The sequence below is a fragment of the Bos grunniens genome, chromosome 22 (genome assembly GCF_055505025.1).
Source record: "Bos grunniens cultivar Pamir isolate PY7600 chromosome 22, Bosgru_T2T1.0, whole genome shotgun sequence".
NCBI lineage: Eukaryota > Metazoa > Chordata > Mammalia > Artiodactyla > Bovidae > Bos > Bos grunniens.
This window is the reverse complement of record NC_141186.1, coordinates 2,091,424-2,113,666: the sequence shown is the minus strand read 5'-3', so window position 1 is coordinate 2,113,666 and position 22,243 is coordinate 2,091,424. Positions and strand designations below refer to the sequence as shown.

At 38.5% G+C, this 22,243-nt stretch overlaps 1 protein-coding gene across 16 annotated transcripts in view; it reads left to right on the top strand.

Annotated features, from left to right (window-relative positions):
* Window positions 1-22,243, top strand: part of SLC4A7 (solute carrier family 4 member 7) — a 124,333-nt gene that overhangs the window by 63,763 nt on the left and 38,327 nt on the right. For 10 of the 16 annotated variants that reach the window (XM_086365551.1, XM_086365547.1, XM_086365553.1 and 7 more), the window contains 9 exons: window positions 867-1,235; window positions 5,556-5,671; window positions 7,550-7,707; window positions 9,389-9,476; window positions 10,819-10,965; window positions 14,700-14,806; window positions 16,991-17,165; window positions 20,725-20,858; window positions 21,989-22,234. In XM_086365551.1, coding sequence (XP_086221677.1) covers window positions 867-1,235; window positions 5,556-5,671; window positions 7,550-7,707; window positions 9,389-9,476; window positions 10,819-10,965; window positions 14,700-14,806; window positions 16,991-17,165; window positions 20,725-20,858; window positions 21,989-22,234 — 1,540 coding nt within the window. Of the gene's footprint in view, window positions 1-866; window positions 3,477-5,555; window positions 5,672-7,549; window positions 7,708-9,388; window positions 9,477-10,818; window positions 10,966-14,699; window positions 14,807-16,990; window positions 17,166-20,724; window positions 20,859-21,988; window positions 22,235-22,243 lie in introns of those variants that run through there. The other 6 variants (XM_086365559.1, XM_086365556.1, XM_086365558.1 and 3 more) reach the window with 3 other exon arrangements.

Here is a 22,243-nt window from a genome sequence, read left to right as displayed (position 1 = left end):
GTTTGAACTATAAGTATACATGACCTTTTGAAATACTCTAGAATTCCTTATCATTGTTGTTGGTAAGAAATACTTTATTCTTTGCTAGTTAAATTAAACATCATATGTATTTGTTTTAATTTATCTGCTGCATTAGATATGGAAGCATATCTTAGGACATTTATTAATATCAGTTAGATAGTGAGCTCAAGAATATGTTATTTTTTGAAATTGACATGTTTCTATTTTGAAAAAACATTCCTGTGACTCGCCTTACGTTTTTACATTTTACTTTGAGAGTTTTGTCAGTAGATGGTGCCCTGTTGGCTTAATGTTATAAAGACTTGATACTAACTTTAAGTTAGGAATCACTAGATACTGTTCATGTGGGCTCTTCTTGTGAGAGAATATGTAGCAGTTTGGTCCAGTGTAGATAAAATGCACTAACTGTAAGCTGTCAGTGCTGGTAAGTTTTGTTTGGGGTTCTGTTTCTTAGATTATTTCTGTGCTATATTTTCATTTGCTATTTATCATTTTTTAAAGCAACAGCTTTGCATTGTTATTATTCTTTGTTTTAAAGCCACACTGTTGGACTTTCTCATTCCTAACAGAATATTGTCCCTCTCCATCTGTCATTAACGTTGTTTTTCATTTTTTTGTTTTGAGTTTTGGATGCACCTTCAGAGAACTAATTATAGTTTAAGCCATTTTCCAGTGATTTTCTAATATTTAAAAATCAGATTGTCATGCTAACCCTGACAGCATGAATTTGAAATTTTGGACCTTTTTTTAAAGCTTGCGGTTTACAGTGTAAATTCATTTTTGTGTGTCTCGTTTGCCTTCTGCGATAAAACTTCATCACTTTTCATTTATTTGTTTTACCTCAGGGGAAGGCCTCTCAGCCTCCCGCCACTCTTTGCGAACAGGTCTGTCTGCCTCAAACCTTTCCTTGAGAGGAGAATCACCTTTGTCTCTTCTTGTCAGTCATCTTCTTCCTTCTTCGAGAGCCGGGACCCCTGCGGGCTCGAGGTGCACAAGCCCCGCACCCACCCCTCAGAGCAGCCCTCCTTCCAGCCCTAGCCTCAGCCGCCTCCACGCCAGAGCTTCCCGGCAGAGGCAGCCGCAGGCCCCAGAGCTGCTGGTGTCGCCTGCCAGTGCCGGCGTTCCCACAGTAGTAATCCATCCGCCCGAGGAAGACTTAGAAGCGCTGCAAGGCCAGGAGCAGAAGACTGAGGAGAATGTTGACGTAACTGCAGGCAACTATCCAAAGTCCTCACGTGTGGTGCTTTCTGCCTCCGGACCACTTGCACTTGGAATGCCTCTCAGCACATAGCTTTATCAGCATTATGTAGATGATGCTTACAATTTATTTTGACTTCTGCATGTTTTTTTTTTTCTTTATAGTGTATTATAGAGAAGGATAGAATTATTTTAAAATTTTAAGTTTTACAAAGATCTCAAAGGAGCTTACACATAATTTAAGCCCTTTGAAAATTTTTTACTGAGGTTTTACAGGTCAATACATTTGAATGGCTCAGACAAATGTAGACATTTTTACAAGTCATCTTTTAATTTGCCATGATTAGAAAAAAATGGTGGCTCTTCTTGTGCATTTCATTCCATCAAGTGAATGAACACATGCTTTACATAAAGTATAATGAAAAGCCTTTTATCTACTGTTTGGTGCTTTTGTGTAAGGAATGCAATATGTTTTCACCTTCCTGATAAAGGTAGAATGAATGTTCTTTTTCTCATCTTGTCTCTGAGAAGATTGAGGTTCACTGTTGACTGCCTGGAGTCATCATTATTCCCAGACTAGTTTTATAATTTGGAGTAGACTTCAGTTGTCTTTTATTTAATGCTGTATCTATCTTTAATCCGAATTTACCTTGAAATTTTTAGGAGTAGAGTTCCTATAGTTGCAGATAGGATTTATTTCTACATAAATTAGAAAAATTATGTCTTAGTGGATAAACGGTTTGTAACTCACTTAAGGGTTATTATATTTCTATTTGATGAGTTTATCTTATCACTGTTTGTACAGTGAAAAAAATTAAGACTTAGAGATGTTAAGGTTAGACCATAAATGACCAGACAAAGGAATTGAACCCAGAACTACCTACAACAATAGTATAGAATTTCATTGTAAATTTTAATACTTTGTGGAAAAGATGTATTATAATGAGGTAACTAAACAAAAATGGAGGAAGGATATCTAGAAATAATTGCTCAGAAATAATGAACACTTTTACTTCATTAGAAAGGACTAACAAAATTGACTATTTTTCTTGAACAAAAATAACTTGAAGTCACTTTCCCTTGCATTTGTTTTTACCTATATGTCTCAGTAATACTGACTATTTCTTGTTTTACCAGCTTCAATCTGATTAATGATAAGAGACTATAAACTTTGTATGGGAAGAAAGGGACATGCAGGTTCCCAGTGACTTATTAGGTCATGTTAAGAGGGTAAAAAGAGCAATTAACTGAAAATTGAGGGACATAATTAAATTTTTACTCCCTCTGCTGTTAAGTATGCCATGGGATTTACTCGCCTTTTGGAAAAAACTAGAGTGTAGGGAAGAGAGAGGATTTCTGAGGACAAGGGAGAGCTCTTAATTGCTGTCTAAGATGACATTGTAGAAGGAATGTAGTCACAGTAACAGGGATAGCTCTTCCTTAGTCCCCGCTGCCTAGAGCACCTGGAAACCCTGCTGTCTTTTCCTGAAGTCTGATGAAGAAGGTGGCCTCAGCATCATTTCTGAGAGACCAATGCCAGAGATTTTTTGTGTCATGAGGTCACAATTTGTGAATACCTGTAGGAAAGAAAAACAAAGCAGTGTTTCCCATTAGCTATTTTTTAGAGAACACTTACATAAAAGACGTAACTCCCTTTTAGTGTTTGTGATGCCTTCTGACGCAGTGTTCTTACCCTGGGCACTGCTGGCATTTTGGGGTGACACTTCTGTGTGGTAGGGTGTCTTGTGCATCGTCAGCTATCGAGCACCACCCTTGGCCCACACCCACCAGCTGCCAGCACCTTCATAAACTCCCGTGGATGGGAACTGCTGCTCCAAACACTTCTGCTTTCAAATTCTTAATGACAGGAAACTTCAATATCTTTGCTTAATTTTTCTCTAGGTAGATATGCTATTTTGAGGGGAAAAAAATGGAAGGGCAAAATAATAGAATTACCAGAGTATGACTTAAATCCCAGGATTGAGTTTATACGTACTCATATTTGCTTTTTCTTTTGCTTAAAGCAAGTAAAGAAAGTCCTTCCAAGTTATCTGTGCTCGTTATAGTTTTAATTTGGGGGAATTTATTCATTTAATTCTGAGCACTAGGAATTTACTGTAGGAGCAAGGACATTTCCTTTACCTTTCCAGGATATAGGTTTAACTTAGCTGACATTAGGAAAGCCTGCGTGGAGAAGGCGGTGGTGGGAAACTTTGAGTGTGCCCGGCCTGCCGCCTTAACACGTTGAAGGTGAGCAGGTAAGCCCCTGACTTCCTCGCGCCCTCTCTTCTGACTTTGGTGGAATTGAGTTGCAGGTCGTTTCTTCTTCCCATTCCTATTGAGCCTTCTCCGCATCCCATTCTTGTCCCCCAGGTGTGGTGGCTAGGGCTGTTCTGAGAAGCTGTGTCTATGTTTTCTTTGGTTACGCGTCTGCAGGTTGGATGCAGTTTGTAGTTAGCAGCGTGTGTGTGTTGATGGTCACTTGTAGTTGCTGCCAGGGCATTCATGATACTCTTCATTTTCTTGTGTGGGAGTTGGTGGAAACCACTGAAAAATATTGCGTAACTTTTTCTTCTTCCCACTTGGACATGTATTTTAATAGAGGAATGGATTCTATTATGAAAGTTTAGGGACAAAGGTCAAAGAAGAGGCTAAAATGGAGAAAAATGAGTTCAGTTTAGGGAATAGTTTTTATTTCGGAATTGTTTACAATTTCTAGGGAATGGTTATATGGCTAAGTGGACTGCATATGACTAAGTGGACTGAAATTTGGGGTCACAGTGGCATCCTGGTGTAGGTGTTTAACAGAGAAGTGGGTGTCATGAAGGTCTTCTTTTACTGAATTTAAGCTGTGAACTCAAATGACTTAGTTTCAGGTTACTAGTTAGTGTATGTTGTATTCTATAAAAACAAAAATGCATAGACTATATCTGATACGCTTAAAATTTTTAAATTTAATTGCCACTGTTTAAAGTTTATAGGCTCTAACCACAAACAGTGCAGTGGTGAATTTCTGTGGGTCGCTAGGCTGTCGTGAGTGGCAGAGTTAAAACTAGAGGTAAAGTCTGTGACAATTGTCTGGTGCATTTTCTCCTGTGATATTCAGTGTTTGGGGTAATATATTAATATTAGTGTAATATTACTAATTAGTAATACCAATATTACTGTATTAATATATTAAGATTACTGTATTCTTGAACTAGAAAGTTTGGGTGTTTTGAAAAAATTAGGTACATTTAATGGTAGAAATCTGTGTTATGTACTCTAAAATTTTTATAACATTTGAACTTTTTGCAAAATACATAGTAGTAATGATTAATAATATGCTACTGGTGTTTTTAGGTTATTTTTGTGTGTGGCTTGTTGCTGCTGAGTTTTACTTGAACTGAGTATACCATGCATGAACATATATATCATTTGTAATCCAGACAAGCTAATTTAATAGAATGTATATCATTGGAGAAGGAAATGGCAACCCACTCCAGTGTTCTTGCCTGGAGAATCCCAGGGGCGGGGAAGCCTGGTGGGCTGCCGTCTATGGGGCCGCACAGAGTCGGACACGACTGAAGCGACTTAGCAGCAGCAGCAGCAGCATATCATTTCTAATCCAAACAAACACATTTTATAGATTGAACTGTCTGTGTCTTAGAGGTTGAGTGAGTTGCTTAAGGTCACGCACATAGCTACAAAGTAGCCAAGAGGACTTATTTTAACATAGATCTGTTCCCTTATAAGATCCACATTCTTTGTATTTATATCGTAAAACATTGCTGTTGTGTTTTAACATAGTCCTTAGGAATAATGGCAGTAGACAGCACTTGAATTTTACCCAAGAGAGATGAAAATTCATGAGGAAACTTCTGATTATGAAGATTATGGCAAAATGAGTGTATATTTCATTGACGTAGCTCTTGCATTTTGATTTAGGGTTTATCAGAAGTGTTACATTGTTACTGATGTAAGTGTGTAAGTGTGGTTAGGCATCTTTAAGTTCTGCAGTTCACATGTCTAAGGATACAGTGACAGTTGATGTGCCAAGTATTTATAGTGGTGATCAGACCCAGGTCTTCCACCTTCTCACTTTTTTCTTTTTGCAAAAGGCCACCATTTTTGTAAATGCAAATTATGTTATTTTAAATGTTAACATGTGTAGCTTCATTATTGCTTAAAATGTTATTCCACTCTTGCTGGTATGGTACTAACACTGGGCACTTTTTTTTTTTTTACCTAGCACATTTGCTTTTAGTAAACCCATCACTTTCAGGATATGAGCAAATTCAGGTTGCAAAGTGAATTTTCTTCTTACTACTTCGGAATTTGTTTGTTCTTAAATACAGGTATTTTGGCCTCTCCACAGTCTGCACCTGGAAACTTAGACAATAGTAAAAGTGGAGAAATGAAAGGTAATGGAAGTGGAGGAAGCAGAGAAAATAGTACTGTTGACTTCAGCAAGGTAATTTCTGTTATGAACTATACATTTTCATAATCATGCTTACTGAGGCAGTTGCTAGCAGTGTGACTGTATTAACAGAGATTATAATAATGTTTAATAACCGGTGCTTGTAAACCTGATGTGATGCTTGTGATGTTAATTTAAGATCAGAAATTGTGAAAAAAGGTAACAGTCTCATAGCACTTGAATGTTATATTTTACTAGTGTTAGAAATTCTGACAAAAGAATATGGGAATAATACGGTGTTTTCATCTATACCTACGCATAGATATCACGAACTACAGGCGTTTGTTGTGGAGCTGCCACTCCCGGAAAGATAATTCTGGGAGTGATGTTTCAGCAGTAACAATTCAGCCTTTTCTCGGCTGTAATGTGATCCCAGAATTACTGTCCTGTGGTGTCAGTGCTTTCTGGGATGTAACTGGGAAACATCGGTGCTCCCCATGGGTAGGGGAAGGTAAAGACATGGACTGAAAATAAACTCACCTGTCTCAACCGTGATTTTTAATTTTTATAGGTGAGTGTTTAAATGAAATGTGAAAAAGAGCTTATTTCAAAAGAACAAAGCAAAAACCTGCAAGTTCAAATTACAGTTGAATTTAAAGCATACTTTATGAGTACTACCTCTGAATATCTGATATCCATTGCAATTTTTTTGATGGTGTTGGATGGTATTCACTATAGGATACAAAGTCAGACTTCTAATTAAATGCCATTATTTCAAGTAAGATTCAATTTTTAAGCCTTTATGATGCGAAGTCTATAGATCACGTTTTGTAGAAAAGGCACTTAAATGATGATTTGCGTTATAGCTTTGCTGAGCTTCATGCTCTGAAATTAAAAGCCTTGCATTTGGGACATTGTACTGTTGTTCTGTTGGAACCTGATCGTGTTTTTATAACTGGTGCTCCAGTTATCTCAGATGAGTGTCAGGCTTTCAGCAGCGGAGTTGCTGTGAGCAGGTTGCTGTGGTCTGTATCACAGATCTCCTCCAGACGTGGCGGGTGCTGTTCCTTTGTGTTGCTCCTGTCACAGCTGTGCTTTCTCTCACTTGGTCCATCCCTGTGCACACCCGCTTGCCCCCTGTCGGGCAGGACTCTGCCTCCTGGCACTGCAGTTGTGGCACACTGGGTGTGGGACTCAAGAGGCCCGCTGTAAGTGCTGGATTTGTGTTCCTAGAAGCCCTGGTAGTGGTTGTTCAGTGACTTGTGTGAAGCTGCATACACACGAAGAAGTTCCTGTACTTCGATATTATGTCCATAACCTTTTCTTTGTAATTATACACAGACAACCTAATTCAGTTATACAGCACTACCATATACGTATGCCAATTATGACTACTTTAGTTGTAAATGAAAATAAAAACGATTTTTCCCACTTACTGAAAATACTGGGGAATGCCCATAGTTCATTAAAATAAAAAGGATTTATAAAATACATAAAATACCAAGGAACTAATTCATGTCTAAGATTAAACAGTAGATAATGACTAAATGAATATTTTTAGAACTGTGTATAATTTCATGGACCATTGTTAGTTCGTGAACTATGCTTTTGTCTTCAATAGTTTTTTAATGAATAGTGCTATATAGTCATTGAAACTTCTCTCTAGTTTGTTCGGTAATGTAGATCTCTGCAGTAGTGAAGATCATGACAGTAATCCAGCTGGGAGTACTGTTTGGTAGTACTGTTTTGGTTGCCCTTTTGTATTCATCAGCTTCATTCTTTGTACTTGTGAGAATTTTGGCACTTACACATCCTTTAGATCACCAGTTTTGATTAGCGAATAGTAGTCTTAAAGCATCTTTTTCCTGTTTCCTTCTAGACTGATTAGTACCATGTACACTTTATTTTAAATTATTATTTATTTGTCAATAGGTTGATATGAATTTCATGAGAAAAATTCCTTCAGGAGCTGAGGCGTCCAATGTTCTGGTGGGAGAGGTGGATTTTTTAGAAAGACCTATAATTGCGTTTGTGAGACTGGCTCCCGCTGTTCTTCTCTCAGGGCTAACTGAGGTCCCCGTCCCTACAAGGTAAGGGAGGGTTAACTGCAGTTAACGTTCTTCCAGAATGTCCCAAATCTAGAGGAACATGTTGCTTTATGTAATGAAAACTCCTTTTTATGGTTAACGGCGTCATTGCCCCAGTGCCTTGACTATTAGAGCATTAAAGATTTTTCTTTCTTTCTGGACTTCCCTGGTGGCTCAGATGTAAAGCGTCTGTCTACAATGAGGGAGACCCAGGTTCAATCCCTGGGTTGGGAAGATCCCCTGGAGAAGGAAATGGCAATCCACTCCAGTACTATTGCCTGGAAAATCCCATGGACAGAGGAGCCTGGTAGGCTACAGTCCATGGGGTCGCAAAGAGTCGGACACGACTGAATGACTTCACTTTTCTTTCTTTTCTTTCTGGAACTTAAAAAAAGCATCCTTTAAAAAATACATTGCATTTATGTTTTTATAATAAAGTTCTGTTCATAGTATGTTCTGTGCAGGCACTGAAGTCAGAGAGGGTGGAGTTGAATCCTTGCCCTGCGGCTTTTTGTGGGATGGTAAAGCCAGGCTTCTGCTTTCTAAACTTTCCTTGTAAAATGAGGGTAACAGTACCTCAGGGTTGATTAAATGTAATAATGCCCCTGAATTAGGCAGAATGCTTTGTTCTGACCTGATCCAATCTTCTGTTCAATATACATTAAGAATAATTAGCAAGTTGTGTTATTAATACAAAGTGTGATCAGTTAGCTACTGATTATATGAACTTAATTACAAATGAGAATAATTAAGAATATATTTTTATAGTAATAAATATGAAGAATTAATTGCAGCCTGATTGAAATGTACATGCTAGTTTTTTTAATAAGCTTTCCTGAGTTGCATTAATGGTACAGTACTGAGATAAATGAGAAAAGTAATTCATAGATTCATGTTTAAATTCTTACAAACCAGGAAGATGAATACTCCCAGTTTGGATAAGTATGAATATTAATATTTTACTGTATGCTAATAAGAATATACCTAAGTAGGAAGTTAAGTAATTTTTTTTGGATTTCCCTAATAGCTCAGTTGGTAAAAAAAAAAAAAAAAGCTGCCTGCAATGCGGGAGACCCCTGTTTGATTCCTGGGTCAGGAAGATCCTCTGGAGATGGGATAGGCAGTAAGAGGTTGTTAAACAATAAGAGGCTGTTAAACGATAAGAGTTGCAAATAAAATGCTTTTACTTCCAAAAGGGTTAGTCCCTTATTTTCCCTTATAGTGTCTTTATCCAGATTGTAGTTTGAGGGACCATGAATTTCTTATGAATACTCAACTATTTTCTTAAGTCAAAGTAAGTACTTAAATGGGATTGGTATTCACTTTATTTACTTATTTACTTCTTTTCATCAGTACAGACCAGAAAAAGTTGTTTACTCAAAATTCGAAAGGATATAGAAGATGGGAAGCACCGTCTTTAATGTAAAACACTGATTCCTTAAGTACTTTTTTACTCTAAGAAAGATGGAAAGTAATAACTTGGCAAAACTTAATTATGAATGCCGTTTTTAGTTTTGTGATTCGTCTGAATAGAGTTGCCAACCTTTTTGCGGCCATTAGGATGTGAGGATGAAAAGGAGGTCTGAGTAATGTTTCTGTGTTTACATTCGTGTGATTTCTTTATGATTCCTAGACTTATGTCTGTTGTTCATGTTCAAATCTCTCCGTTTTAATGTTCCCTTAGGTTTTTGTTTCTGTTGCTGGGGCCTGCAGGCAAGGCACCACAGTATCACGAAATTGGAAGATCAATAGCCACCCTCATGACGGATGAGGTAACGAACACGCCCCTGGACGCGGACACTGATTGTGAAGCATATAATGCATATTAAATTATAGACTCTCTTACCTTCTTTGGTGATTTTAAAGTGTATTTTATGGGTCTTTCTCTTACAGTATTTTCCTCTGTGCTGTCAGTAATACGCAGATTTGAATAAATCATCTCCTTAATGTAGATGTATCCGTGGCCTCCCTGTTGTGTATTTGTTTAAGCTCTTCACTGCTGCCTTAATAGAGTCTCATCTCTGTGCTTTTTGAACCTGATCTGCTCTGACTGGCTCCTTTTTTCTGCTGTTTGCCCCGCCCACTTGGACTTCCTTTCTGCGCCTTGGATATGATACTCGTGGCGGCCTCTGGACGCTGAGCACTGTCTCCACCCTTCACCCCACTCCCTGCATGCTGCGCCCTCATCTCAGTCAGATTCCTCCTGCAGCGCTTCCTCCTCTGAGACACCTTGCTCAGCCACCCTGTTCTCCCCCATCCGATTCCCTTCCTTCACCCTGCTTCATCTATACAGGACTTTTTGTTATCCACCTGCAGTAGTGTATTCACGTAATTGCCCCTGAGTTCTTGAGTGCAGGGACTTTGACTTATCTGTGTTGTGCCTGCCAGAACTTCCCTGGTGGCTCAGTGGTAAAGAATCCGCCTACCAATGCAGGAGACATGGGTTTGTTCAGTCCCTGGTCCGGGAAGATCCCACGTGCTTTGGAGCAACTAAGCTACGACTCCTGACTGAGCATTGCTCTAGAGCTGGGAGCTGTACATGCTGAGCCTGTGTGCCCGAACCGCAGAAGCCTGCACACTCTAGAGCCTGTGCTCCCAGCAAGAGAAGCCTCCACAGTGGGAACCCACACACCGCAAACAGGAAATAGCCTCTGCTTAGCACAGCTAGAGAAAAGCCTATGTAGCAGTCAAGGCCCAGCCCAGCCAAAAATAAACAACAGAAAAAGAAAAGAATTGTACCTACCAAACAGTAGGCACCCAGTCAATAGGAAGGATCAAATTAATTAATTATTTTAAGTAAAATTGTTATCATACCTCATTATACCTTTAGGATAAATGACATTAAAATGTTATTTCCCAAGTAAAATTTCCTCTTTCTAAAAATTATTGTGTATTAGCAAGTCATTAGTTTCTTTTGGTGTTTGATTTTTACTGTTAATTTATCTGGTAATACTAATAGTGAATTATTTTTTCAAGTTGTTATCGAAGGTAGGGTCAAGAGTTTAGGTAATTATCTTTATGTAAACTTAGTTATGATATCGAAAGTGGATTACTATGTATGGAATTTTCTTTCAACTTTAAAATCGTTTTACTCAATGTGTTTATTTTCTTTAGATTTTTCATGATGTAGCTTATAAAGCAAAAGACAGAAATGACCTCTTATCTGGAATTGATGAATTTTTAGATCAAGTGACTGTCCTACCTCCAGGAGAGTGGGACCCTTCCATACGCATAGAGCCACCGAAGAGTGTTCCCTCTCAGGTGAGGACCTTACACAATGCTTCTTTGAGTTCCTTTTTTTAATTTTTCATTAAGCTTTTTCAGGTAGTTTATACATTTTCAAAACTCAAAACTGTGTGAAGAGCTACACCTGGAGAAGTTGTCCCCACCGTGTCGTCTCTGCCATCCCGCCCCGTCCCCACGTCTTGCCGGTCATCATTTGCTATTCGTTTCGTGTTATTCTTCCACGTTTTATTCAGTACAGGGAAGTATGAACACGCAGTCTTGTTCTCTCCTCTCTCCTACCAGACGTGAGCACCCTATATGTAGTGTTCTGCACCTTGCCTTTTTCAGGTAACGGTATTTCCTGGAGGTGTGATGGTAAGAAATCGTAAAATCCTCCTCCTCCTCCTCCTCCGCACGGCTCTGTTGTATTCCGGTGTGGACGCACTGTAGTCTGTCCTGTCCTGGTGCAGGCTGTCTTCAGTCTTTTGCTGTTACAGACCACATCGTAGTGTTCACCTGCCATCTTGGTCTTGGGCAGATGGGTCTGTAGGATAGATTCCCAGGAATAAGATTACTGGCTTACATGGGAATTTACTGACAGTTTTAGCAAATGTTGCCAGAATCTCCTCTTCTTGGGTTGAACTGTTTTGGACTCATTTTGGTGATGAATGAGAACGCCTATTTCCGTACAGCCTCACCCGCATGGTGTCTTGTCAGACTTTTGGATATTTGTCAGTATTATATGTATCCTTATCTTAACTGTATCAAGCATTTTAATGTGATTTTAATTTGTATTTCTGTAATTAGTGAAGTTGAGTATTCCTGAATATTTGTTGTTCATCACCCTCCACCAACTTTTTTTTAACATTTGAATTATTCATTGATCCTTTTGCATTTATCATGATGTACTATGTAGAGAATGCCTACAGTTCATCTTTTTTCTAGATTGTTGTCTGTTTGTCCCAGTTTATTAAAAAATTAAGCATTTTTCTGTTTCTTTGGTGATGTTGTATTTATCATTTACTAAATTTCCATATTCATTCAGGTCTGTTTCTGGGATTTCTTTTCCATTGATTGGTCTAGGCATGGACCACGTACACACTTTAATTTCTGAGAGTTTTTGGTATATTTTAATATCTGATAGATCTGCATTCATTCTTGACCTCTCTCTTACTCTTGTTTTTCTGAATTTGTTTGGTCATCTTTGCATATTTATTTTCATACTAGCTTTGAAATCAACTTTCTGTTTACAGAAATAAAGTGTAATTTTTAAAAAATTGTGATGGAAATTAAATTTCTAAATGAACTGAGGGAAAGTTGAAATCTTTTCAAGAACATGGTATATCTTTCCCCAGTTGTTCTCCTGACTATTTTCAAGTCAGTTTTTGTGTCCTTAAGGAATGTTATAAAATTCTCCTTATGGGCACCGTACACTCCTCTTGGTGAGTGTGTACATAAGTCTTTTATCTTTGTTTCTATTATAATTGAGGTCTTTGTTCCATTATATTGCCTGTTGCTTTTATATATATGTATATGTATGAAGGCTATTGGTTATTGTATATTTCTTTTGTATCCTGCTGCCTTCCTCAATTCTTTTATTGTGTATAGTCATGTGGTCTCCAATAAAAGATAATACTATTCATTTTCTAACTCTTACACCTTTAACATGTTTTCTCTTGTCTAAGGGTATTGACTAAAATCTCTAATAGGTTTACATAGTAGTTGACTTTAAAGGGCCTTTCTTAATTTTTTCATAATTGTAGTCAAAGTCATTAGTGTTTCTCTCATTAAGTTACTGTCATTGGTGCCAAAATACATATTTTATCATATTAAGAAAATACCCTAATTTATGTTTTATTGAATTTTTTAATATAAGTGAATGTTGAATTTTGTCAAAGGGCTTTTTAGCATCTCTGGAGATGATCATATGAATTTTACTTACCAGTTATTATGGTAAATCATATTAATAGGTTCTTTAATTTGAAGACACTCTTGCATTGTTAGAATAACCCAGCTTAGGCTTTGAAGTGTCTGTAGTCTTTGTCTAATGTTTTATTTAAGTTGCTTCCATCTCCATTTGTAAGTAGATTGATCTATAAATTTTTGTGTAGTCTTTACATTTTGGTATCATCATTAAACTTGTTTCATAAAAACAGATTTGTAAGTTTTCCTTTTTGTGTGCTCTTTAAGTGGCTTAGAATACTTTGATTCTAGAAGTTTGCAAGATTTTTTAGTAGAATTTCCTGAGCTTGACTCTTATATGGTAGACTTCAACAGCTTGTTATTTCTTCTGTGGAAATTGGTTTGTGTAAGCATTCTCTTTTTTCTGGAATCAGTTTTGGTAAGTTATATTTTCCTAGAAAATGACCTATTTTCCTGATTTTTGGTGTCAATTTTGGGAAAATTTTTTTTTAAGTATAGTACCCATTTTATCAAGGTTTTTCATTTAGTTGCCCAGGGTTGTGCTGTGTAGTCTCTCCCCCTCTCACTGTATATTTTTATCTTGTATATAAATAAAATTTGTGACTTTGCCCCCTTGTCATATCTTTGGTTGTATATTAGCTGATATTTAATCATATTGTTCTAATAGAGCAACTTTTAATATTTATTTCAGTTCTCCTTTTTAAAAAAGTATATTGTGTTTTGTAACTCAGCTTCTGCATTTAGCTGTTTTATTCCTTTCACTTTCCTTCAGGAAAGACTTTTTTTTCACATTTGGTGAATTAAATGCTTAATACATTTATTTTTGTCCTTTCATTTTTCTTAATGTAAGAGCTGCTTTGTTTTCTTGAGTGATGCTTTTGCTGTATCGCATCAATTGTGACGTACAGTATTTTCATTAGATTTGTTTTGTGGGAGTTCAGTAATTTTGTTTCCTCTTTCCCCTTTGAACTGTGATATAAGTTAGTTTTAATCTTGACATTTTCAAATGGTAGTTTTAGAATTATAGGTAAGTCGTGCTACTTTGTAAATACTGAACATGTGACCCAGGGAGTTCACTGCTGTGATTGATCTGGGGGTGGCCCTGGGATGAACACACCCCCACCCCATGTTTTTTTTTCTCCCCATCCCTCTTCTTTCCTCTCTCTGTCTCCCTTCTCTCTGTCCCTCTATTGCTCTATTCCCACTTCACCTCTCCCCCAACCCACTTTTTTTTGGTCCAGTAACCTCTGACCTTTGGAGGTAGCAAAACTTGCTCCCTGAGGAGGAGAGTATCTTTTATCATGAGAATAGTACTCTTGAGTTTGTAATAAAACATAGTAGGGAATTCATTTTTATGAAAATTTATTTGATGACTCATGCTACTTACATCTTAAGGGAAGTATTTAATAAGAAAAAATGGCATTTACTTTTTTTCTTAATGTAAAGTATAAAGTATATTTTTTCACTAGTGAACATGAATAAGGATTTAAAATTTTAGTTGAAGAGATGTTTTATTGGATTTTTATGTCCCTGTTGCTGAGTAGTAATTTTCAATGATGTGTGTGAGTGTTCTATAGTATATTTGATGTTAGATTATAAAATGAAAAATGCCAGTTTAAATTTGAAATATTAACAGAGACAAATTTTAGATTCTGTTTCAAAGTGCAGTGTCTTTAGAGTGGAAGTTGATACTAGGAAGCATTTTTTTTTTTTCAAGGAGTATTGGTTAGACATATAATCAATGGGAGAGCTCATGTTCCCTTTAACAAAGATGCTATTTTGGCTTCCTTAAAACGGGATTCTGAAAGGTGTGTGTGTTGTTGTTTTTCTTTTTTTGTGAAATGCAGGAAAAGAGAAAGATTCCTGTATTTCCCAATGGATCTGCCCCCAGCTCGGGCGACGCCCCGAAGGAGGCAGCGCATCACGCGGGGCCCGAGCTCCAGAGGACTGGACGGTGGGTACAGACGCTGCTTCCGTGCGGGCGTCTCTCGGGGGTAGAGACTGATGTGATGGACAAGGCAGAGACATGCTTTTGCTTTCCAAGTGTTTGGAAACTAAGTTTGTCTAGTATTTTTCCATATTTTAAAAAAAAGTGTATTGTTTTCATAGGTATATAATGTTAAGGATAATTACTATGCATTTAAAAATAGTTTACTAGAATATATTGGGTTCTGTATACTAGGATTTAATTTAAAACAGAAACATTATGCAGCATATGTTAAGAATGCTGTAGTTCTGTAGTAGGTTAATTTAATTGGCTGTACAGAAGATTTCTTGAGAAAGCATGGCGCCCTATTGCCATTCTCATAGAAAGTCAGAACGATGGGAACAGAGAGAAATCGCAGCCATTGTGTCGTGTGTGCAGAGACGTAAAACTCTTCCGTGAGCAGCATACCATGAGATGATGTAAAATCAGGCAGACAAGCATATAATCTCTGGAAACCTAGTTAGAAAAATTGTTGCAGAAGTTAATTCTTGGGATAAAAAAGTAGAAATATTGCCAGGTACAAACATTGTCTTAGAATTTTTTGTAGAGATAGAAAAATACCATGGTATTGCCATAGTCTAGAAGAAAGCATGTGGATAGTGATAGTGTTTGCCCATTGGTGCTCCCTATGAGCTAAAGATCTTGGATCTTAAATAGTAGTAGTCTCTGAATATACTAGAGTAAACCTCTGCCCCCATGCAAAAGGTGCTCATTTGAGTTATTAGTATTGTTACTTCTTCAAACTGAGGTAGGGTTAGTCACTGACAAGTACATAGTCAGGCCCCTACTGATCATGTTACCTGAGACTCTCATATAAATTTTTGACGTGATGATGTAGTTTCATTAGATTATCATTGGCACCATTTTTATTACAAGTTGGCACCCTTTCCTTTGTAGATTTTTTAGTCCCATTGCTGTCGTATTTATAGGATAACTTCTTCCAGCTGTCAGTGTATGTTTAGGTTTATTTCAGTATTAACTTTGGAAACAACTAGAATGGTAAAGTTTGAAACCTCTAGAGCGAGAGTCCCCAGCGCTGGCCCTGGTCCATGGCCCATGAGGGCCCAGGCCTCAGAGCCGGGGGAGCGGCGGGTTAACAGCTGCCCCCCGCCCCTCACATCCTCCCAGTCTGTGGAAAAAGTGTCTTCCATGAAACTGGTCCCGGTGCCAGTAAGGTTGAGGATGCTGATCTCAAGCATTTGAAAGCATAATATTAACTTTTTTGGTATATTTTTCTGCAGTAGGGATTTAAATGATTATGTATTTTATAAGTCACACAATCTTTTTGAATTACTGGTTTGTCACCAGTATTTACTGAGTATCTGCTGCTTCCCAGGCAGTATTCTAAACCCTGGATAGAATAGCAGTGAATAAGACAAGGTCCCTGCTCCTCACAGAGCTTGTTTTGTAGTGGAGTGCTTTCAGATCAGGTGTATCCAAAAGTCTGATTGAAGAAACATTGAAATGAGAAGGATCTGATGTACAAATATAGATTTAAATTTACTAATTTAAACATCTTTGTTTTATTAATATACACACTGGTTTGACTACATATACAGTAAATTACACACACTGAAATAGTTTTTAGACTTTTTTCTAGACCAAATATTTATGTGTTTGGAGTATTAATTTTAAAAGTAAAATTATTTAATTCACTACTGAGTGAACCTAAGCACAGGTACTTACTAAAGGGCATTTGGGGACTTATGATTTATATTATAATTGCATTCCTGATATTTCTCACACTTGCCTTTAAGATTTATAATGTAGATAATGATTAATAGCATTGCTTACACACATTTTCATAAATGGGCTGTTAGGTTTTATTTATTTTTATTGTACGTTTCCTTGCACATTTGTGTTTGATATTGTATTTACTTATATAAGTCGTTTGCCTGTAGTCTTTTCAGTATATAGTCTGTAAGATATAGATGTTTGTGTCTCCTTTAATTTAGTGAGATCTACCTTTCTGCTGTCAGTGGACTAGATTAAATGAGTGTGTCTTCTAAAATTTGTACCATTATTTAAATAGGATATTAATTTTTATTGACAAATGCTAGGCACCAGCAGTTTTATGTAGCCCATAGTTTTAGTGTGAACAGCCAGAATCCTCTAGTGTACAGTTTGACGAGTTTCATCTCACCTATTTAGGCTTTTTGGTGGTTTGATACTTGACATCAAAAGGAAAGCACCTTTTTTCTTGAGTGACTTCAAGGATGCATTAAGTCTGCAGTGCCTGGCCTCGGTTCTTTTCCTATACTGTGCCTGTATGTCTCCTGTAATCACTTTTGGAGGGCTGCTTGGAGAAGCTACAGAAGGCAGAATAGTGAGTACAAAGATTGGTAGCGGCCAGGCTCTTAGCTCCTCAGAGGCAAGTGTCTGTGCATTTGTCTCCCTCTTCCCACTTTTATTTGAAGAATCTACCCACAGCATGATTAACCCGTCCCAAAGCAGACTTCCCCCAAAGGTTAATTGCTGTGGAAAGCATGGGGAAGCCATTTGAACAGGAGAAGATGCACAGTTGAGGTAAAAAAAAAAAAAGAAAAGTTTTTCATGGCTTGCTGGATGAATGGTTTTATCAATTGAGTAAAAGGCTTGTATTGTCTTGGTGGGGGGAGAGTGGGTGGGGGTGTTCAGATGAACTGAACTCGTCCCGGTGGGTCGTGGGTGGGAGAATTCACTGGGGGCAGGGGGTGGGTGCTCTGTGACTTTCAGGGCATCATAGGACTAGTTAGAGCCATGTGATTACCAGTAACTCGTCTGCCCTGGTGGGTCCACCAGGCAGACCATTGGGAAGAAGGGAGCATAATTATGGACAATGGTGGATTTTGAAGCGGTGTTTAATTTTGCTGTTACTAAACTTGTGTGAAAGTTGTCAAAAGTGTTAACTGGAAAGTATAACTGAAAACTACATCTGTATATTGACATGACTAGAATGAAAGCTTTTATGTTTTGTTCTGGATAATACCATACTGGGGCTGTGATTACAGAGCCGCACCTGCTGTGTGAAACTGAGAAAGTGTTTCTTGTTGCTGTTTATATACATTTTAATGGCATTTAAGTGAGACAGTTTGTGATTCCTAAGTGTATTTTGTTTAATGATATTTACTCCTTGGAGAAAGTTTATCTTTTATAGATCTTAGGCTTTGTAAAAACCAACCAAACCTAAAGTAGTAATAATTGCTTAATTCAAGTGTTTCATAAGCTGAACATGAGGTAAACCTGACAACTGAAATTTCCTTTCAACTCAGTTTCCTTTTGGTTATGTAGACTCATTTACATTATTCTTTTCTATTATTATACCAGATATATATATATTTAGTAAGCTGCTTAAAGCAGCTGTCACAAGTTGTATGTGTATTTCTGCTGGTCCCCAAGGACGTGTGTCTTGTCTGTTACCGTCACGGAGATGCTGCTTCTTCCCCTTGGACTGTCACTCACTGGCTCCCCACCTCATTCTGCTCTTTAGTACCCCATGTGTGTGGTAGCACTCTAGACGTTGGAGGAGCATGGACACGGGTAAGACACGGGCATGTGTCTTCTGTCCTCTGGGGCCTAAGTGAGAGGAAGATGAGACAGTGTACATGCAGTTCCTGTGTCGTGGTGTGCTGGGCGGCACACCAGTGAGAGGAAGGAAGACCTATAGAAGCAGAGAAGTCAGAAGGATTGTGGAGGGACCTGATACGGAGACGATGTGTTTCTTTTCAGGTGCTTTATTGGAGTTTCAGGTAAAAGTGGAGACGTTAGGAAGTGTAGATCCAGAGTTTCTAGAGTGGTAGGAAAGAAATACAGAGTGGGAAGCTGAGATAGATGAAGTTAGCACTTTAAAGGGAGAGGAGAAGTGGGAAGTTATCCCCATTTGTGGATCAGAAGAAGGAGGGGAGTGAGGAGAAAGTGGCCCAGCAGATTAGACATGGGCACAGCCTGAGCTTTGAATGAGAAATCTGGACGGTATAACTTTGCAGAGACCAAATCAGAGGTAGAGAAAGCAGCGACACCAGCAGGGGCTGCCCCGCGCCCTGCAGTGGAGGGGCTGAGGGGGTGCCGAAGGCGGGCTTCTGCTGGGTGGCATGGAGACTGAATGTGGGCTGGGGGAGGCAGCAGAGTGGGGCTGTGATTTCTCTAGGGAAAAATGGGCTTCGGTTTGGCAGTGAAGATAGAAATGGTTTAAAACTGGGGAAAAAGTAGATCTGGGTATAGGAACTAGTGAATGTGGCAGTGAGGGGAAGGGTAAGAAAGGTCTCCACCTGGCAGAGTCTGGTTTTTCCACACAGCACTGGCGGGGGGAGTTCATTCTGTCTGTGCCCCTCGGCCTCTCCACAACCCCAACCCACCCCACCCCCCAGCCATTAGCATTCTTTATCTGCCATCTCCTTGTTTCTGTTTCCCTGCTTTCTATTTCTGGGTGATGTTTAGACATTTTTTCCCTTTGATTTGAGCTCTAAATATGCATACTGTAATTGAACCAAGGATTTTTATAACAGCTTATCAGTGTCTTCTAGGACAGTCTTTTTTGTCTGTGGGCAAGAAAACACATTTATCTCATACAACTCATAAATATATTGTTAACATGAACTCTTCTTCATTTTGCCAAAAGTGAAGTCTGTATGTGGGTTTGATCCTGTTTTTATACTAAGAGTTGAATGTCTCATTTGCGACATAACTGTTTCTGCTGTGAGTTTGATTCTGACACGCTGTTAGTACTGATGTTGAGAGCTGCTACCATTTGTTGAGTGCATCCCAGATGCCAGACTGTGTTCCTGCTGGTGTTTTCAGAAACACTGCTTCATTAAGCTCTCCTGACTTTCATCACCCACATTCAAAGATGAGGAAAGTTGGGCTGGGCGAGTTTGAGATGTGGCCGTGGTTCAGCAGCTCACGGCTCGCAGGAGGCGGTCTGCTTCCTCAGATCTGGTCCCCTGGAGCCCTGATCTCTGCTCGCTGCTTGCTGCCTCCAGGTCCAGGAGGGCTGTCTCTCACAAGTGCCTTCTCTTTGCTTTCCTAATGCTAGGCTTTCCCTTTTCCTGGTCATGTATTCCAGTTGACCTTAATGTTTGTGAATGGAAACTGTTTTCTTTCAGCCCCCACCTCCCTGTAGTGGCAGAGTCTACACATTTTCCCAACTCATGACCTAATCAGTTAGGGTGTGACATTGGTGGTGAAATAAAACTGGCCTACTAGCTTTTAAGATTTTTCTGAGTCTTTCATTTTATCATTTTAACCCAACTTTAATGGGTTTTCCTTTTCTATGGTTTCCAGGAGATTTTTCATTTATTTGTGTTAAGCATTTCGTTTTTTATATTTATTGGTTAAGCCAGTCATATTAGAATAATTTCTTTAAAATGTGTGGGAAATTGTCTTTGGAAATCAATTTGAGAATGATAGGACCATGTGATGATGTCTTGGTCATCTATTTGAAGGAGTAGATTTTTTTTGGAACACATGGTATCAAACACTGCAAATACTTTTTATTTTCTTAAATGAACTATTTTGACATACCAAAATACTGAAATAATATATGCATCTTTGTCCTCACCACGGGCTTCAGAAGGAAATCATGTTATATAGAGGGGGTTGAAGCCTCTTGTGTCTGTCTTCCATGTACCCCACTCTCCCTACCTCCCACAGTGTTGAGCTTTAAATTAAGGTTGATTGCAAAAGTTCACCTCTAGTATGCTAAAACAAAACAATTTTGTAGTGTATTTAAAATGTTTTTAATTTTCCTTATTTAAATGTTAAGTTTGAGATTTAAAGTTGCATTTGCTGTATTTTTTTAAACCACTTGATTAATATTTTTATTTTTCAGGTGTCTTACATGTACTACAGTAGGTTAGAGATATGTTCACGATGTATTACTTTTATTCGTTTCTTCTTTCCTTAAACAGAGTGCAATAGAGTCTCTTTTTGGAGCGTCATTAACTGGGATTGCCTACTCGTTGTTTGCTGGGCAACCTCTCACAATATTGGGGAGCACAGGTCCAGTTTTAGTGTTTGAAAAAATTTTATTTAAATTCTGCAGGTATGTAATAGCTATCCACTTTTCACATGTGTTTACGTAAGTGTATAGTTATATATATATATATATATATATTATTGTATTAAGTTCTTTGTGTATTTATTAATAGCTGGAAAAGAGGATCTGATCAGTATATATATATTTTTTTTCAATGTTTTGGGGCTACTGTGTGGCAAACCCTCCTCTGGCTTCTGCTCTCACGCCAGTCACCTTGAGTATAAAGTCCGTGGATTTGAATTCTGATAAGCATGTCATGTGGGGGACAATAAAAATCTTTTGTGTTAGCAGATTTCAGCCTAGTAAGAAGGTGTTAAATCTGAATTAGGTATTGTACAGTATGCCGGTCTTACTAGGAAGTTTAGGAAGAGGTGCGTCTAGAAGGCTGATGCTGGCTCTGCCAGGCAGCGGGTGGGGGGTGTTCATGCACGGGGTCAGTGCAGGCCGCTGGCCCATGGCCTCAGAATCTGACCCAGCAGTACTGTCCCTTTGGTGAGAGCAATGCAGCTGGATGTTTAACCTGGAACAACTTGGTGCTGTTACATGTTTGATTCCTCTAATTCCTCTTGTTCTGGTTCTTTCTTTCCTGAACAAGCTGATTCTGATCTGGCATGACGCACATAAATAGAGAATGTAGTGGCCTGACCTGTTTTAGACTCACTTATTTGAAACTGAGTTGGAAAATGAGTCATGCTGGTGGTGGCGGAGCTAGTGGTGGTGAAGGTGTGACGGTGGGGCAGGGGTGTGGCCGCTGTGTTCACACTGGGGCCCTGGGTCTGCAGAGAGAGCAGCGCACATCCAGGTGTCCTGGAGGCCGGTGTCTGTCGCTTATGCCTCATAACTGGTTTCTAAAGTGAGCTCTTTGTTTTTAAGTACATATTGCCTGGTAGGTTTTCGCTGTAAAACTTTTGTATAAGTAAAATATAACCGTTAAGTCTAATAACAAGCTAGTCTTCAGTTGAAGCAAAAAAAAGCACATAGAGCTTTCTCTAGTCATTATTTTGTTATTCTGTAATAAGCTGTCTTTAGAAATGTCATGTGTTTGTTCTTACTGCTTATTGTGGAAATTTTAAGTACCAGTACTGTTTGGCATGTATATGTTGATCGTGTCCACATTTATTTTTCTTCCCAAACAGAGATTACCACCTTTCCTATCTGTCTCTGAGAACCAGTATTGGTCTATGGACTTCTTTCTTGTGCATTGTTTTGGTTGCAACAGATGCAAGCAGCCTGGTGTGTTACATCACTCGGTTCACCGAGGAGGCTTTTGCAGCTCTCATCTGCATCATATTCATCTACGAGGCTTTGGAGAAGCTCTTCCATTTAGGAGAAACATATGCATTTAATATGCACAACAATTTAGAGGAACTGACCAGCTACTCGTAAGTGTT